This window comes from Chiloscyllium plagiosum, chromosome 7, assembly GCF_004010195.1.
Source record: "Chiloscyllium plagiosum isolate BGI_BamShark_2017 chromosome 7, ASM401019v2, whole genome shotgun sequence".
In the NCBI taxonomy this organism is placed as follows: Eukaryota; Metazoa; Chordata; class Chondrichthyes; order Orectolobiformes; family Hemiscylliidae; genus Chiloscyllium; species Chiloscyllium plagiosum.
Genome location: NC_057716.1, coordinates 22,609,904 through 22,628,171, shown reverse-complemented (window position 1 = coordinate 22,628,171; position 18,268 = coordinate 22,609,904). Strand labels below are relative to the sequence as shown.

The 18,268-nt window shown below is 43.9% G+C and overlaps 1 protein-coding gene across 5 annotated transcripts in view; it reads right to left on the bottom strand.

The window, feature by feature from the left end:
• Nucleotides 1-5,167: 5,167 nt before the first annotated feature.
• LOC122551406 (ankyrin repeat and SOCS box protein 18-like) overlaps nucleotides 5,168-18,268 on the bottom strand; it is a 33,857-nt gene continuing 20,756 nt past the window's right edge. For 4 of the 5 annotated variants that reach the window (XM_043693237.1, XM_043693239.1, XM_043693236.1 and 1 more), the window contains 4 exons: nucleotides 17,423-17,690; nucleotides 12,473-12,974; nucleotides 8,992-9,105; nucleotides 5,168-6,563 (listed from right to left, as the gene is read on the bottom strand). In XM_043693237.1, the coding sequence (XP_043549172.1) occupies nucleotides 6,378-6,563; nucleotides 8,992-9,105; nucleotides 12,473-12,974; nucleotides 17,423-17,690 (1,070 nt within the window). In that variant the 3' untranslated portion in view covers nucleotides 5,168-6,377. The remainder of the gene's footprint in view (nucleotides 6,564-8,991; nucleotides 9,106-12,472; nucleotides 12,975-17,422; nucleotides 17,691-18,268) is intronic. The other variant, XM_043693238.1, reaches the window with a different exon arrangement.

The window sequence follows — 18,268 nt, the reverse complement described above, 5'->3', positions numbered from 1 at the left end:
CAAACGGACACACACACAGACAGACACACAGACACACACACAGACAGACACACGCACACAGACAGACACACAGACACACACACAGACACACACACACAGACACACACACACACACAGACACACACACACACACACACACAGACACAGTGAACAAACTGATGTCGGCAACCAGTTGAAGCACTCACTCTATGTTCGCTTTCGATAGCGTTTTAAATAAAAATCCTCCCGGCTGCTTTTAGAGGCAGCCCCCCGTCAACCAACAAGCGCGGGATTGAAAGAGAGTACGGAATCCCAGGGCTATCGGCTCTGAAACGAAACCCGACTGCACCCACTTTGAGAGAAGACAGCAAAGCACAGATTAAAGGATTTTTTTAAACAGCGTCTGTCGGGTTGAATTCATTTTAGAAAGGGTACTCTCTTCAAGGAATCAAAAGCAGAAAGTGCTGGATAAACTTGCCAGATCTCTGGAAGTATCCTGTGGAGAAAAAAAGAGTTAATGTTTGGAGTCCAACGGTCACTAGCTAAAGAACACCGGACAGGCGTCTCCATAGACACGGTTAAGAAAAATGTTGTACTTATATGGTGTGCTTTAGAAGGGGGTGGGGGGGGGGGGGCACTCAGATATACCTGGGGTGAGGTGTGACGGACAGATATGAACTCTTTCGAGGCTGGAAAAGCACAGCAGGTCAGGCAGCAACCGAGGAGCAAGAGAATCGACGTTTCGGGCATAAGCCCTTCAGATGTTTAACCCTGAGGAGATAGTGAGGACTGCAGAAACAATGTCTCAGGTCAGTATAGATCACGGCTACAATCGTTAATCATATCCTTGAAGGGCACACTGCTGCTCAATTTACAAAACAAACAACAAATACAAAAAAAAAATCCCAGTTTTAAACAACCCTAAGTATTTTTTGTCAAAGATTCGTCCCCGAGTTAAAAGTTAGAGTTATGAGGGTTAAAGTAGTGCACAGTCGTTGCCAGAGAATTCAATATCATTTTGAACTTCGACGCGCATCAAGCAGAGTCCATACCAGAATATTGCCATCAGAAGCAACCACATTTTAAGTGCATTTGTTGGACCCCAACACGACCCCCGAAACAATGCCCTGTGCATTTATCCTTACAGAGCAGAGTAACGCGTTAACTTAAATCCATGTCAAATGTCCAAAAGTATTTGGTAAAATACATATTCAATAAGCAGTTAGTAGCTCAGTCTCAGAACAGATTTCTCATTTTGCCTAATGTGTAGGCGTGATCAATCGTGACAATTTATTTCCCGGTTTTTGTGCGTGTGTGTGTGGATGTTGGGGCTGAGTTTTTAACGGAATCGGATTTGAGAATCCGGATAGTGACTATGTAGAAATACATAGCCAGCGATCACTGAATAACCAGCACCGTCCCACACCCCCCCCCCCCAAAAAAAAAATCTCCCGTAAACGAGTAGTAGAGCTCAGGGGTTAGCACTGCTGCCTCACAGCACTAGGGTCCCAGTTTCGATTCCAGCCTCGGCCTGTGCAGAGTTTGCACATTCTCCCCGTGTCTGTGTGGGTTTCCTCCGGGTGCTCCGTTTTCCTCCCACAGTCCAAAGGTGTGCTGGTCAGGTGAATTGGTCATGTTAAATTATCCATAGTGTTAGGTGTGTTAGTCAGAGGGAAATGGGTCTGGGTGGGTTACCTTTCGGAGGGTCGGTGTGGACTTGTTGGGCCGAAGGGCCTGTTTCCACACTATAGGGAATCTAATCTAATCTCGAGAGTTGATCCAACTATCAGTCGCCACCTGACTTGGTCATTGTGGGGAAAAGAAACTCCACAGATGGGTAAAATATTAACCATGTTGGAATTCAAGTTGGGTCTCAGCCGCCCACTCCTGTTCCCCACCCGGGTAATGTACATTTTTAAAAAAATGTAGGGGAGTTACATTTCAGTTACATTACAGCTGCTGCCTTGAATGGGCTTCTCAAAGACATTAAAACCGTCCATCCTCGACTTACGGACGCTGATCTCCCAGCATGTTGGCAAGGTTTTACAATCAGGCAAACGTGTTCCAGTAATTAGTGCTATTCCTTGACACAACCGTGTCTGAAATCGCGGCGGTCCAATTTTTTCTTTGCCAAATCAAATAGCTTTCTGAACAAAACAAAAAGCCTGTTTTCAAAACAGCAGCACAAATCCTCTTTCGTTTCTAGTTGCCACCGCCAGATTTCCAAAGTTTCAAGTTTATGCAAATATTCGAAAGCATACATCTGTGCAGCACATCCCGACAGTGATAACCAAGTGAGCATTCTGTGGGGTGGTGCCGATCAGAATGTCATGTGCATTATCCGGAACTGAGGGAAAACCGGAGATTACAACGGGATTTCGTGATGGGGGTAACTTGCTGTAGGGAACAGGGGGCTAGGGTTCTCTCTTTCTGTGTTATACCAAACCAACCGGGCTCCCAAACCGGCGAGAGACAGCACCGAAGCTACGGAACCCTTTAATTAAATAATGTGGAGATTTGAGGTTGAATTTTGTTTGTAACTTTAAAAAAAAATCATAAACAGTTGTCTCCTTTATGCTACTATTACAAGATGGGTTCATTGTTATTCGGTCCTCCCCCTCCCCCTGTCCCCTCCCTCGGTTATAGAGTGGCTCGGACACATAAAGTGTGTCATTACCTCCGCCCTGTCACCTTTGGATCTCGCCTGGGGGATTGATGCAAGTTTGAAGCGATAGAAAGTGGCAAACTCCCAAGTTAGGCATTAGCTTTTTTAAAAGCTGTACTCCATTCAATCTGAGACATCCTAAACGCAGTGTTATTCAATTACATATGACGGATTGAAACACATAGACTTCACATATTACCATGAAATGAGTCATGGGTCATTTAAAAAGTGAATTTAATCGCACAGTCATTAGACAAATAGTGTACCAGACATTTGTGAAATTGTAAATCATTACCCCAAACGCATCAATATAGGAAACGGAGTCTTAATGATTTATGATAACATTAGAGACCGTTCAGAGAGAATATACCATTTTTTCCCCTCATCAAAAATTCTCTCTCAAAATATTTGCAATTTGCCGCATTCCGTGCAATGCCACGAATTTATATTAATGCTAATGCATTTTAAATCGACAAAGTGTTTTGCCTCTTACTTGGTGTGTTAAATATTATTAGAAAGATGAGATGCGGAGGATGAAATAGAAATGATTTCTTTCATATAAAACTGCCCGTCGATTCGTGTCATTATCCTGCAAATCCCCATGCCAATTAAATACATCGTGTCGTTAATGTTTTACATTTCCCCCGCTATCCCCTTACACCCAACACCACCCCCTCCCCACCCCACCCTTCCAGTTTAATTAGGCCCGTTTTGGAAAGTTGTGGCCACACAGAAGTTCTTTGTCAAATGTTTGAAATCGTTTGCAGAAACATACAGGAGGCTGAAGCTTTTTTTTTCAGGTATTGTCTGAGATTGACGCTGAAATAGCCGGGAGTTCGAGAACATATTCCGAATTTTTTTTTAAAAAAAAGCAGGACCCATTTTTATTGACAGTAGTAGAAATTGCTGTGGAAACCCGGTAGGGTCCGGCAGCATCTGGAGAGAGAGAAAAACAAAAGAGTTAACGTTTCGAGTCCAGTCATTTTTCTGGACTTCAGGTCTGAGAAGGGTCACTGGACCTGCAATGTTAACTCTGCTCTCTCTCTACAGATGCTGCCGCAGAGTTCCTTTAGCAGGTACAACGTTTCGAGTCCAGTCATTTTTCTGGACTTCAGGTCTGAAGAAGGGTCACTGGACCTGCAATGTTAACTCTGCTCTCTCTCTACAGATGCTGCCGCAGAGTTCCTTTAGCAGGTACTGTGACACTTGGTGCTTACACAAGAACAACAAAATGCCCATAATATATAAAGATTGGAGCACGAGCCCTTGGATCCCATTCCGTTAACTTCCCCCTGTCTGACACGCGGGGTCACCTCCCCATCAAGGTTTGAGCTAAACCCTATATTAATGAGTCCTGGTTGTGAGAAACTTTACATTGACGCATCATCCGCTTATCCTCATCATAACTTAAAAATGATGTATTCTCATTGTTTATACGGTGCAAACCTATCTATATTTCCCATATCTATACGGAGATGGGTAGTAATAACTTGTTTTGTGGTTTCTTCCAAATATCCAACAAAACTTGTTTTTCTGTGGCGTTTATATATGATTTTAGAAGGATTAAATTCATGGCAATTCAAACAGGTCGTTGCCATGTGTCAAGAATGGAGGAAATCTCTGAATTTGTGTTTTGTAAAGGCTGTGAAATATCCTTAATTGCGCCAATGGTCCGGTGCATCGATCTACATTCCTTCAAAGGGACTTCTCCAAGGGTCAGCCGGGAGCGTTCGAAATCCCGTGGCTTCATTGCCCTCTGCAGGGCAGATCGTGGCAAGGCAAGGACACCACGGCAGGAATGTTCGAGCTCGGTACAGTGCACAGTTCAATAACGGGAGAAGTATGAACAAATCTTCGCAACATGACAATGTTATAATTGCAAAGGTCCTCCCTTTGGTTAGTGACACAAGATAGTCACTGAAAATGAAACAGTATTTTCTTTTATTCTTAAATTTACTGAGACGAAAACATGGGTTAAAAATCTTATGTTGTTTGGGATCACACAGTACAAACGTCTACATTCATATTGTAAATGAAAAAAAAACTTCAATACTAATATCTTCTCAGCTCCTAAATTGCCATATGTGTGTGCACAGACATTACAAACAGTACATGTATATATTGTATATATATAGCCCAAACATGTCACTGCAACATTGTGATTTGATCTGGTGTTTATTTTGCAAGGTTGAAATTGTTTCCTCTTTCCATTTGAGAGATCACATCAAACCCAGCCATGCAGTTCCAGTGGGAGAATTGAATACAGAATACAGCTACCTGCACATCTGCTTAAAAAAAAAGTACCGGAACCTTAGCAGCAGGAAGAAGAACTCTGTAACTTTTACGTGACTGAATTGTCATCTTAATGACCTCCACTGGAGAGCCATTCTGTTAGTCTTAATGGTACTGTATCTGAGGGTGGTGTCCTATGATGGAGCTGTGTCAGATCTAGCTCAGTGGTTAACACTTGCTTTTGAGCCAACAGGTAGCTGGTTCAATCTCCATTCCTGAGACTGGCGCAAATAATCGTAGTTTGTGCAACACTGAGTGAATTCTGCACTGCTCTCTAATGAGCTAATTAATAAGGTCCATAAGCTCTCGCAAGTGCACATGAAAGTTCCTGCCGCACAATTTCGAAAAAAAAGGTTAGGACTACTCTCCCTGATGTCGTGACCAAAACGTATTTTTCAATCAACGTCGCTAAAGCAGATGATCTAATCATTATCGCATTGCTGTTTGTGAGAGTTTACAAACTGGCTGTTGCAATTCCAACAACAATTGTGTTTCATTGGCTTTAAATACTTTGGGAAGCTGTGAACCTGTGAAAGGTGCTATATAAATGCACGTATTAGGGTTCTAGTGGTGGGGTGGTAGCATCCTTACGTCTGGGCTTGGAGGCCTAAATTCAAATCCCAACTGCGCCAGAGGTGTGGCAGACCATACCTGAATTAGCTGTTTAAAAATATTTATAAATGCAAATCTTACTTTAAATCTCTGGTGTAGCCACAAACTGTGTTGATATGAAACGTTCATATTTAACCTGCAGTTTGAGGGACAATCACTTGAGCTGATGCTGGAGAGGTTCCTGCTGACTTTGAGTGTGGGATTCCAGCCCTTGGAGATGTGCAGGTGAATGGATAAACGGACCTGGGGAAGAGGTGCAGGAACCGGGGTAAAAATAAAGTTATTTGCAACTACAGAAATGCTTGGGTGGTGATGGTTTGAGTACCATTAGAAATCATTCCTGCCAATTGCACCTGGAAGCATCTTCCATTAAGTCAAAGATCTCTCCAATACTTTGTGATTCCAACTATTCTGCTGGAATTAGTGACGTCTTCTGCAGTTAGGAATGGGAGAAAACCATTCAACCCCTTAAGCCTGTTCTGCTAGTCAGTTCAACAGTGCTACTGCAAAGCTCAACTCCATTTACCCTCCATGGTTCTGATTTTGTGTCTGTGACCCATTGTTCTGGAGTCACTCACCAGGGGGCGATAGTTTCCATTAACTTATCAACTCCCTTAATAATCTTAAACACCTAAATTAGATCACCCCATAATTGTCATATACTGAAGGGAATACAAGTCTAGTCTGCGCAACTTTGTTGGTATAACTTAACCCTTTTTGTTCCGGTTCCAATGTTGGAGACTCCAGTCGGTCCTTTAAACACTTTGCGGTTGGTGCTATGTTTTGTTTTGAAACGGATGATGGAAGAATGCTTCACCGATGCAGGAGATTAACACACCAGGCCGTCTGGCTCCAAGAGTAGGTATGCACGCAAACACTTTGGCATTGGCAGCCTGGGGATGAGGGCGTGGCATTGGGCACCAAACAGTTTCCGGGCAGCGAAGCGGCACAGGTGTTGCAAGGAGCGGGGACTGCAGGCCAGAGCAAAGAGAGACTCATAGAATGGCCGGTGAAGCTAAGTGCAGAGAGAGAAACAATACAAGCATTTGTTAGTGTTCGCTCTTGAATCCAGCGTAAACAGAAACCGAAACTAAAGCTCTACGGGCTCCTGCAAACTTGATCAATCTGCACTTCAGCGGGAGGTGGTGAACCTCGTTGGAGTGTCCTCTCTGTATCACAATCCAATTATTGGCGTCTCCCACACTCTCAACATTGTTCAGAGGAAAGGATAACCAATAAAGTCCTGGGAGAGAGGGCAGTGCATTGGTACTACCAATTGACCTATAATCCCGAAGTCCAGACGAGTGCTCTGGACACGAATTTAATCTCTATCGCAGCATCTTGTTGAATTTAAATACAATTCATAACACGTGAAGCATAAAGTTAGCTATAGTGATGATCAAGATGGCTATCATTGTTTTTGTACAAATCAACCTATTTAACCCGCACCTTCTCTGTGGCTGTAACACTGTATTCTGCTCTTCTTACCCTGATGCACTTTTTATGGTACAATCTGCCTGTATAGTATGAAAAACAACACATTTCACTGTACTGAGGTACATGTGTCATCCATCAATCATCAATCACTGATGTACTTTAGGGAAGGCAATCTGCCATTTTTACCTGGTCTGGTCTGCATGTGACTCCAGGCCACAGTGATGTGGTTAAGTCTCAGCCGCTCTCTAAATGACTGAGCAAGCCATTCTGCTCTGGGGCAATAAGGAAAGGTAACGAAAGCTGGCCATGCATCCACATCACTAAAAGAATTTTCAAAAATACTGTCTGGCACCAGCTGTGTGGAAGAGCTGCTGGACAGTTGTTTGATAGATAACTGGTTACTCAGTGGGATTCCAGTCTGGATTTTTTTTTCTCAGAATTTATTCTCTGAGCCATCTCCTCTCCAGAGGTCCCCAGGGCAATAGGGCTACTCATCCATAGCTGGGAATTGAGTTTGTGGTGACCCCATGCATTAGTGGGCCTGTATGTCAGGGAGCTAGGTCTGCTCTGACACTCCTGTGGTTTACCCCAGATTCACAAAGTTATAGACTTTACCATGGGGAGGCACGAGTGAAGAGACCGTTTACTGATGGCAGTGGCTTACAGACTAAGTTCTATTATACACAATATTTGTACTGCTGGCCAAGAGTGAGGGCTGACAAGCAAGAGGTGATGAGCTGATAGACTGTTACATGCAGCTGATAGACTTGTTACCATCATTTAACTGGAGATATACAAAAGTGGAATGAGTTAGAATTAAACAGATACACAAGATGATAGTCTATTCATTGAAGTGAAGTTGCTATTGTTACTGGGGCATCTTGGATTGTTCCAGCTCCTTTATCAGGCAGGAGCAGCTTTGAAGCCCCAACTCCACTCCACACCGTTTGTTTCCAAGATATACCAAACATCATTCATGCATTTTACACTGATAGGGTCATATATTGTCCTTTAATTTAGAAGACTTAAGTTGGCTTCTGATCCAGACCATGGAATAACATTTGCTCCACTCTCTTGACTCTTGGAATTTGGTTTGAAATGAATGTGGCTCGTGTTACCACAGCAGCTCAGTGTGAACCCCAGCCCTCGTATGGAACAATATATAATTTGGTTTATTTCGATCTATCCAGACCCCCTGGGAGGCAAAACTTTCTGAAACGGGTGTGACAGAAAGGAAAGAAAACAGATATTCTGGTGCAACAACAAAATAATAACAGTTACAATTCTTTGTAAAGAAACGCAGGATATTAATTTTGGGCCGAGGTAGAGAAGGACAATAGAGAAGTGGCACTGGATTCTGTTCAGATTGACCCTGACTTCCCTATGTTGGGATGCAATGCATAGAAGGGGTGAAAAGGGCTTGCATCAATGAATTAATTATCTCATTAAACATTGATGAGCTACATCAATCCTACATATTGGGAAATTTGCCAGTTTAACATCTCTGTTCAAAAAGACGGATATGTTATGGACAACTTTCTTTAGAAAAGAGGAGACTTAGGGGTGAGTTGATTGAGGTCTGTTGAATTACTAAGTGGGAGGGAGGTTAATCTAGTCAGTGAAGAGATGCTACTTCCATTTGTATGGAAACTGAAGGCTACAAATATCAGAGAATTACTAAAAATCCAATGGGAAATTTCCTTCCTCAGGGTGTGGTGAGAATGTGGAATTCAAAAAGTAGTTGAGGAGGATTGCATTGATGCATGTAAAGGATAATACCACATCAATACCTAGGGGAGAAAGGATGGGGGGGGAGGAGTTATAATAGTTAAGGCCAACCAGTGTGTTTCTGTGCTGTTAATGCAAGGTCCAAAACCAGCATACATTTGGACAAGACAAATTGGATAACTCCTTGAGAGAAACAACACAGAAACCCTCTGTCATTGTACAAGCCCATCTTATTTCACCAGAGTCTGTGGGGGAGCCTGATCTGCATGAGCTGCTACCTGGAATAACTCTTCTGGGACAGCCTCCATCCATTCTTCAGTCACCTGGATTTGTTGATATGAATTAAACAAAACTTCGATTGTCTTGGGAGAGTCTGCACAGCTTTTCAGCACCTAGGGAGCAAAACAGCAACCTGAAAGTGATTTGGGAAACTTAACAACCACCGATTCAACCATTTCTTAGCCAAATTCAAACATCCTGGTGCATGACTTCTCTACACATCTCCATGATCTGCAAAAGAAGCAAGGGTGAAGTGAGAAAAAGCTTTTTCACTCAGTGAGTAATTAGGGTGTGGAATACACTGTCTGGATGTGTGGTGGAGGCGCGTTCAATTGAGGTATTCAAGAGAGCACTGATCATTTGGATAAAAAAATGATGTGTGTGGGTATGGGGAAAAAGCAGGAATTTGGCACTAGGTAATGATTCTCATTTAACAAACTGGTGTTGGAGGCATAATGGGCCAAATGGCATTTTTTGCACGGTACCATCTCTGTGATTCTGTGAACCTACTGTCCCATGAGATACAGGATGCTGAGCTATTCTGGGCAGTTCAGATTGTCACCTCTTCTACCCTTCTGTGTAAACCAAGGTAATGAACATTGGCTCAATATTAAATACTGGCAGATAATATTACTGAGCCTGACTTCAGGCTTGCACAAAGAATCCCTGGCTGAGTGGATAGAACTCTTGCCTTGGAGACAAAACATTGGGTTCAAATCCTTTTCTGAGGGATGGGAGTATAGCACCATCAGTGCTAGCACCATCAGTGGAGCACTGAAAGAGTACTGCAACATTGGAGTCACCATCCTATGTTAAATCAAGGCAATATGTCAAAGAAGAGCAATTACTCTATCCCTGGGCTGATGTTAACCAAGATCCCTAAAAAGCAGAATACGTGGTTACAATCACATTGCTGTTGGTGGGAGCTTGCTGTACTCAAATTACACCAGGCACTGTGTTTCCAAAGGATATAATTGACTGTAAAGCACTCTAGGACATCCTGACAAGGTGCTATTGAAATGTAAGATTTTGTTTTATTATCCGCTTATGGGCACTGGACCTTGATGAATCCTTCAGATTCTCGACCTTTGGGTCCATTCCCAGTTGTTGACCCCATGGAGGTCGGAGGGCTCCAGCATTTTGTGGGAGGTGACCAATTACTGGGCAACTTGCACAACATTTGTCCCATTTGGAAAGGCCAAATATGGTCAGGAGATGGGAGCTACTAGTGGTGGCGGTGGGGGCCTGTTGAAAAGGGGTCTGTGTATTTTCAAAATGGATGGAGTAAATGTCAGGCCTGAGTGAGTGGGCTGTCAGCACATTAAGGTGGTCATTTGCTGAGGTATGGTGACTCCATGATCAAGCAACACTCTCCAGATACCCACAGGCTCCCCTGTCTCTCTGCACCTGTAGGTCATGCCAGAGGCAGCGAGAGCCAACAATGTGGTCCATTGCTGTACAACAGCAGGAGGAAGTCAGCTGGCAAAACTGAGGAGCCTTGGCCAGCGAGGAAGCACTGCTGCTTCCTTCAGTGCCATGGTGCTGGCTGTGTTGCTGTGGATGTTGCTCCTTATCACTCCTCCAGACTAGTTCTGATTACTAGCCCCCACCTCCCAATACACCCACAGTAGCAAGCTCCTTAGATGCTGAGATACCCTGGCACCTCAAATGTGACCATGATTAAGCACAGAACCATTTAGCCTCCCAATCCCCGCTCTCTTTCAGTGCTCTCAGTATGACAGCTGGATGTTTGTAGCCATCCATTGGTCCTCTTTACTCACTGCTCCATGGAAACATCATTCAATGTCCTCCCATTGCCTCAGGAAAAATCACATGGAGGGGACAGCATGTTAGGAAATGGCAAAATTCAAACCATTGGCTCATTTGGCTTTGAGCCATGACTTTATTTTTGATGCATATTTGTGGAATTAATAATGGCTTATCACTTGAGAAAGGATTCAGTAGGGTGGTTGACGTTGGGTGGATTGGCCTTTGTCAAAGCAACACTTGCAACAGCACACCTGGTTTGCAACTTAGAGTGATGTCAACAGTGTGGGTTCAATTCCTATACCAGCTGGAATTACCATGAAGGATTTTCCTTCTCACCCCTCACCCCTCACCTGAGGCATGGTGACCCTCAGTTTAAACCACCACCACCAGTTGCCTCTCTCTAATGAAAGAGCAGCCCTATGGTCTGGTAAGACTATGACAACTTTACCTTTACAGTTGGAGCACTACAGTAACCTTAATGGCCGAAATTAAAAATCAAACAACACTAGGTAATACTCCAACAGGTTTAAAATACAAGCTTTTGGTGCAGTGGTCCTTTAGCAGATAGCTAGTGGGACAGGATCACAGGACTCAGAGCAGCGCTCCGCAAGCCTGTACTTCCAAATGAACCTGTTGGACTATAACCTGGTGTCGTGTGATTTTTAACTTTCTCCACCCCAGTCCAACACCAGCACCTCCATATCATGGCTTAATGATCAATGTTAATGAGAAGGAAATGAGGCCACGGTTATTGTTCCTGGCCTCTCCCCATATTCTAGTCTATAGCTTCTTTCCTCATCTACTTAGTTTGGACCAAGTGCCTTAAGAGAAATTCAATAGCACTCAAGGCTTAAATTCCAAGTGATTTGAACATGTACGATGATTCTTGGTATGAGCTGATGGTGACTACAGCGGGAGCCAGTTTGGAATAACCTAAACACCACAACCACTTGAATGCATGCTTTGCCAAGCCAACTGCTGATAACTGGTCCAAGGTCTGGGACCTGTTTTGCAAAGTAAAGTTTGAGACACAGAGAAGACACTGAAGAGTGAAACAGCTTTGGTGTAAATTACAGTGCAAGAAATGCATTGCCAAATGAAGTGCAAAGCGAAATGCATTGGGAATAAATGCACCATTGCCTGTACCTAACTCACATGAAGTTATGTTGACCCCTCACCCCTGTGCTTGCTGACCTTTGTTGACTTCTGGTCTGTAATGCCTCAGTTTTAAAATTCTCTTCCTTGATTTCAAATCCCTCCCTGGTCCTGTACTTTCCCATTTTTCTAACCTTTTCCAGCTCTACAATCCTCTGAGATGCTCCTCTGATTGTGGCCTCTGGAGAGTCTCCGATTTTAATCGTTCCAACAATGGTGGCTGAGACTCCAACTTCCTAGGCCCTTAGCTCAGAAATTCTCTCCTTAAAGCTCTCCATGCCTCACTCTTTAAAACCCATGTCCTTTACTAAGTGTTTTCACACCTGCCCTAATACCTCCTGGTGACAAAGTTTATTTGATTGCCGCTTTGGGACATTTTATTATGATAAAGGCACTATAGAAGTTTAAGTTGATGTTCTGGACTTGTCATGATGGGACATTAATGGGAGAGGCATTAGTTGAAACCCAGGCTCACCCTAGTTTAAGCTTCCATGTCATAGCCACCTATCTCTGAGTAGGCTCCATTTTATGTGGTGTAAGGACACCACTTTTTACCTTGGGGAAGGCAGCAGGCCACACCCTGTGGGAGCCATGGTTGAGTAAGGTTTGGACGGTCCGGTGGGGATTCAGTTCTCCCTTAAAAGGTGCTGTCTGGATCACGTTGGCGAGGGGTGAGCACCCATTGTAGTCAATGGCATTGACATCCGCCTTGTGTTTCAGCAGCAGCTGGACCAGCTGGAAGCTGGCATTCTTGGATGCCTTGTGCAGTGGGCTGCGGTTCTCATCATCCACAGAATTCACGTCGGCGCCACTCAAGATGAGGACCTGGCACACTCGGAGGTAGTCCTCCTGACTCTCCAGGCTCCATGCATTGCTGCAGGCGCAGCCCAGCGGGGATTCCCGGTGGCCATTCATGGTGTTCACCGTGGCCCCGTATCTGAGATAGAGGTGGACATGATTGTGAAGGCCCTGTTTGGCTGCCACATGCAAGGGGGTCTCCAGATCCTCGGACAACTGGTTGACATCTGCACGGTATTTCAGCAGCAGCTTTGCACACCTAGAAGGAGGGAAGGAAATAGAGAGTGGATTACTACTCTGCTTCATTCTCAGCAAGCTCCAAAGCTCCAAAACGTCTACAGTGTGGAAGCAGGGCTCTTGGCTCACTAAATCCACACCGACCCTCCAAAGAGAGTCTCACCCAGACCTATCCCAGTGATCCTATATTTCTCATGGCCAATTCACCTGACCTGCACATCTTTGGACTGTGGGAGGAAAGTGGAGCACCCGGAGGAAACCAGCACAGACACAGGGAGAATGTGCAAACTCCACACAGACAGTCGCTTGAGGCTGGAATGGAACCCAGGTCCGGCCACCCATAAAGCTTCTTAAAACTTGGGTTGTTGACTCATTTTATTGATTCCCATCCTAATTTCTTTTGTGTGACGTAATGTAAATCTTTAATGGACTCCTGTGAAGTCTCTTGGAACATTGGCACTAAATCAATGTAAGTTGTTGTTTTTGATGGATTAACCACACACATAACATGTGCTCCCATTGTGCTGCTGAGCTGGGGCAGGTCCTGTTTTGAAATTTTGAACCCTGTCTGATTGTTGGAGGGCATTTGTAGAATAGGTCCACTTAGAAGGAGATCTTTTACTGTTTTGGAAAATATTTCTTATCATTTTGCGCTTGCTTCCTCTGCCAGTGACCTTAGCTCAGTGCCTCTGGTGTTCTTTCATAGAAGACCATAGGAAATAGGTGTAGACATAGGCCATTTGGCCCATCAAGTCTGTGTCACCACTGAACAAGATCACGGCTGATCTGATAATCCTCAACTCCACTTTTCTGTTTTTTCTCCAAACCTGACCACAGTCTCAGCCTTGCATATATTTAACAACAGCCCCTCTGCAGGAACAAATTCCACAGCCTCACTGCTCTCTGAGAGAAGGACATTTTTTTCTCCTCTCTGTTTGAAATGGGCTTATTCTGAGATTATGTCCTTGAGTCCGAGACTCTTGCACGAAGGGAAACAACCTTTCTACATCTCCCCTATCAACTCCCTGAAGAATCTTACATGTTTTGATATGGTCTCCTTTCATTTTTCTGTAATCTAATAAATACAGGCCCAATCTAATCAACCCCACCTCATAAGACAGTCTCTCCATACCTGGAACCAGTCGAGTGAACCTTCTCAGGGCTGCTTCCAATGACAGTATATCTTTCCAAAGATAAGGGGACCCAAAACTCTTCACAGTGTCCATATGTGATCTGACTAATGTCTTCTATAGTTTTAGCAAAGCCTCCATTCTTTCATACTCTCTCCCCTTTGAAATCACCTGTATGGAAAGCCAGTAGGCTCTGTTACTTGATTGAGAGTGTGGTGCTGGAAAAGCACAACATGTCAGGCAGCATCTGAGGAGCAGGACAATCGACATTTCAGGCTGGATGAAGGGCTCCGGCCCGAAACATCGATTTTCCTGCTCCTCGGATGCTTTTCCAGCACCACACTCTCAACTCTGATCTCCAGCATCTGCAGACCTCACTGTCTCCTCTGTTAATCGATTGGTTTATTCTTGATTGTCAGTCAAATTAGTTCCAATTTTCTTCAAAAACTTAGTCAGTGAAAGTGATCATTGAGAATTCATTTCTTCTTTTTCTCAGGTTTGCTTGTTGCTTCTGGGATGGTCGACAATCTAAGCACCATTTAAAAGGCACTTTTAAATACCCACAGGTCCAGCTTATCCTAGACAATTTGCAGAGCAGCAATCCTTCCACACGGTCCCATTAACAATCTTCAACTGCAAGCTGAGAACAGACAACCAACGAACATGGATTTAAGAAATTTGACAAAAGAATTAGAGACTGGGGTGATTGGGGTGTTGGTGTCTGGATTGCATTGTGCAAAAGGACGTTGGAAGCAAATTCAATAGGAACTTCCAGAAGAGAATTGCGTATATACTTGAAAAGGAAAAATGTGCAGGATATTGGAGGAAACACATGGGAGTGGGATAAATTGATTAGTTCTTTCTAATACAAGACTTTCCATTATTTCCTTAATACTAGATTTCAGTATTTATAGTGGGGAAAGATAGCAAGTATACTTTTGAGAATGAAAATTAACCCCATGATGATACAACTACTGCAGAGATTTATTGTCATTCACATGTCAGGGAAAATGCTATATTGATTTATAGAGATTATTTGTACTGTGGACATATATTTACTAGGTACTCGCTGGGTTGAGACTGATGCAACCTACATTCTACGAATGGAAGATTTGTATCTAGGTCACCCTGCCCACCCCACCCTGTGTGGCATTGTCTCTAAATGTTGTGTTTTCCAAAAATGAATCTTCAAAATTACTGCACATCCTATTGAATTATATCCTGCTCACTCATGCAGTTTTAATTATGGAAGGGATTAGGATTAACTCCAGAAACTAGAGCATAAATCTTTGGCATATACTTCCTGTACAGTTCTGAGGAATTGCTGGACTGTTGGAAATACCAGCTTTCCAATGAGATGTTGAACTGAGGCCCTACCTTCTCTCTCACGTAAATGATTCCATGGCACCATGTCTGAACAGAGCTTGTACGTTCTCTCTGATATTCTGGATAATATTTACTTCTCAACAGACTTTCTGTCCAGTATCACAATGTTAGTTGTGGGAGTGGTTCCATTCAGTTTGGATGCTGTGGTTCTTATGAAGAATCTTTTGGCCCATCATCTTGGTCCTCAAACATCTATACTTGGCCTTGTATGCTTTGGTGTTTGGACTGTTTATCTTTTTATATTCATTTGCAAGATGCGAGCGTTGCTGGCCCAGCATCTGTTGTCCATCACTAATTGCCCACATTGCTGTAGGCCTTGAGTAGGCCAAACTAGGTAAAGATGGCAGTTTCCTACCCTCAAGGGCATTAGTGACCCAAATGGGTTTTTACTGACAATTATTTCATGGTCATTAGTAGATTATCAATTCCAGATTTTTAAAATGCCACCATCTGCCCAAGAGGGATTCCAACCTAAGTCCCCAGAACATTTGGGCACAGTGGTTAGCACTGCCTCTTCACAACTCCAGAGACCCAGATTCAATTCCTGCCTCAGGCAACTGTCTGTATGGAGTTTGCACATTCTCCCCGTGTCTGCGTGGGTTTTCTCCGGGTGCTCCGGTTTCCTCCCACATTCCAAAAATGTGAGGTTAGGTGAATTGGCCATACTAAATTGCCCGTAGTGTTAGGTGAAGGGGTAAATGTAAGAGAATGGGTCTGGGTGGGTTGCTCTTCGGAGGGTCGGTGTGGACTAGTTGGGCCGAAGGGCCTGTTTCCACACAGTAAGTAATTAATTTAATCAAAAAATTACCTGGTTCTCTGGATTGATAGGTTTAGTGCTAAAATCACCAAGCCATCACCTTCCCTGGACATGATCTAAATCATTCTTCAATGTCTTGAGGGTTCTTGAGTCTACAACCCTTTTAGGGTGCCACCGCACTGTGGGTGAACACCTTTTTCCTCTAACCCTCTCTAAACATCTGGGACCATACCTTAAATCTCTGCATCCTGTCTATTGATCCCTCTATAAAGGGGAAGGTTCTCCCTTTCTAGCCTCTCATAACTTTGTATGTGCCATTCAGATTCCACCCTTAGCCTTCTCAGCTCTAAGGAAAATATCCCTAATGTGTGTAGTCTCTCTTCATTGCTGAATCTCTCCAACCCAGGTAACATCTGGGTGAATCTCTTCAACACCCTCTCCTTGCCATGATATCCTATGACAAACAGAACAGCACACAGTATCCCACTGTGACCTAACTGATATTATAGATAACATCTTTGCTTTTGTATTCAACACCACAATGAATAAAGGAAGATATCCCATTGGTTGTCTTAGTTATACTATATACCTGTCCTGCTCTCTTCAAGGACCCATAGACATGTCCACCAAGGTCTCTCTGATCCTCTGGACTTCCTAGGGCCCTACTATTCAACATGTACTCCCTTGTCTTGTTGGTCCTCCCAAAAATGTATCACCTTTCACTTTTCCGAATTAAATTCTATTTGCCACTGTTCAGTCCATCTGACTAGCTCATCTATTTTGTCCTCTAGTCTAAGGCTTTCCTCCTTGCTATCTACCCCACCAATTTTTGTTATCTGTGAACTTAAGAATCAAATCTCCTGTATTTATTACTGTACACTGCAAACAGCAAGGACCCAGCACCAAACCCTATAGTTATGCCACTGAATACAGGCTTCCAGAAACAAAAACACCATTCGAACATCATCCTCTGCTTCCTGCCACTAAGCCAGTTTTAGATTCAATTTGTCACATTGCCCTGGATCCAATGGGTCTTTAGTATTTTAAGCAGTCTGAACAAGAGGCCATCAGTGACTAATTCAAAAGCGTTTAATTGCTTATAAAATTCATCGGGACACCATAAAGTAGTGTGCGGTGCTATATAAATGTAATTTCTTTTCTCTGCCAGCCCTTTAGCTGCCACCCTGTTGCACTCACCGAAAGGTCTGCGTGGTGTTGCAGAGGTGCAGGGCTGACAGTCCGTCCTCTGTCAGCAGTCTTGGGTTAGCCCCGTGTTCTAGCAGCTGCTGCGTACACTCCGTGTGTGCATTCTCACAGGCTGCATGGAGGGCATTCTTGGTCCCCACAATCATGTTGGGCTTGGCCCCTCGTTGGAGCAAGTACTGCAGGCAGTCAGTGTAGCCATGTCCCGCAGCGATGCACAGGGGGCTGGTCAGCTCTTGCTTGTACTCCAGAGACCAGAGACCTGCAGTGTTACGAGAGAGTGAAAAGGACAGCACCCGTGAGAACGAGTGGTCACCAACCCAACAACTTTCACATATGTGATTACTCACAGCAGGGTACGCTTTCACTGTTTCAAGAGATCAGGTGCCCTCTATTTGACTCACCCAAGTGCCTGAATATGAGAGTCTATGCAATGATTGTTAAGCAGGTTGATTGTGGCTAGTTCAGTAATTCCATGATATTACAACTCTCATCCTTGTGATCAAATCCCTTGATGGTTAATACCACCCCTCCACCCCCACAGCCCCACCTCCCCTTATCTCTGCAGCCTCTCCCAGCTCAATAATCTTCCAAGAGCTTTGTGCGGTGCCAAACCAGAGGGAAACCCATGCTAGTACCAACAATCCCAGTCCTAGATGTGTTACTGCACACTGGAGATCAATCCTGTGAGGCAGCCATTGTACAGGTCCTGAGTATCTGCACAAAGGGACCAGGAGTGAGCTAATCAACTTCTCAAGCCTACTCCATCATTCTATTATTTATTTATTCATTTGTGGGTGAAGGATGTCACTGGCTGGGCCAGTATTTATTGCCCATTCC